Below are 1,041 nucleotides of genomic sequence, written 5' to 3'. Positions count from 1 at the left end.
AAATTGTGTTAAGTGTCATTGGTTCGAAATTTAACAATTAGATTTATTCATATGTGTAGTAAGACGGCGTAGATATCTAAACGTACCAGAGCTTGCATGTCACTGATGAATTGGTTCAGGTGATTGGGTAGTACTTCTAGTTCGGATATGCGGATCATCAAAAAAAATGTATATCTCATATCGAGATTGCCTCGCTTCTGATTAGAACAAGAGGAGTGACGCGTAAGATAACTATTAGCTCGAACTAAACATTTTGTATGGGTGGGTGATATTTGAAGTGATCATCTAATTACTACGAGTCATAAGAGTTCTAAAACACACACACAAAGAACTATTATCATGAGATATTTTACCCCAAAAGGACTATTATATAATTATCATAAGATTTATGATATGATTTATAAATATACAAAATCTCGTCTTATACATTCATAGAAAAATACAACCAAAGGTCGGGTCTATCTATAATCAAGACGAAATGTCGATCAAAGGATCATTAGACGTCTTCCTTTTCATGGTCATGATCGTCTTCTTCGGTCTCTCGTTCTTCTAAAATGGTCTCTAGAATCGGACAAGTTGATGGCTTCTCAGGGAAAATTATCTGCGGAGGAGCCGCTTCCATCCACCAAGCCACATCCATCTTCACCACCGTCAAATTTTGATCGCGCCGAATATCAAAGAAACACATATTCGATCGAGAGTTAGATTTGAAGCTGCAGAATTAAATTCAAAATACTACGTTTTAGGTTGAAGAAGTGTTATTGTTGAATGTATAAATAGAGAAAGAGCGAATGATTGGTTGATTTGAAAGCAAGACAAATGGACGATCCATAGTGAAGGACGTTGTTTGTTGACGACTTGGTCTTGTTTGCTATAAATTACAAAACGATGAAACAAACAAGAATATTCTAGAACCTCTAGTTTTTTTTGTCTTGCATGAGTTTTTGGTAGTGCATGAGAGACACGCGTGTCTCTTTACGTTCCTACACTTTTCTTTCAAGTGTTAAGATATTTATTTCTGCGTCGTACGTCGCTTTTGTG

General features: G+C 36.0%; 1 protein-coding gene across 1 annotated transcript; it reads right to left on the bottom strand.

Annotated features, from left to right (window-relative positions):
- Positions 1-359: 359 nt before the first annotated feature.
- LOC106317440 lies at positions 360-753 on the bottom strand. The gene has a single exon (XM_013755259.1). It carries the CDS (start codon positions 686-688, stop codon positions 497-499), a length of 192 nt encoding a protein of 63 aa, XP_013610713.1. The 5' UTR covers positions 689-753; the 3' UTR covers positions 360-496.
- Positions 754-1,041: the final 288 nt, after the last annotated feature.

Source organism: Brassica oleracea, chromosome C9 (genome assembly GCF_000695525.1).
Source record: "Brassica oleracea var. oleracea cultivar TO1000 chromosome C9, BOL, whole genome shotgun sequence".
In the NCBI taxonomy this organism is placed as follows: Eukaryota; Viridiplantae; Streptophyta; class Magnoliopsida; order Brassicales; family Brassicaceae; genus Brassica; species Brassica oleracea.
Note: the sequence above shows the minus strand (reverse complement) of the source record. Positions and strands in the feature narration are given on the sequence as shown.

Bases quoted from the DNA above. Each gene is read 5' to 3' on its own strand.
- LOC106317440 (XM_013755259.1), bottom strand. From the start codon at position 688: ATGTGTTTCTTTGATATTCGGCGCGATCAAAATTTGACGGTGGTGAAG.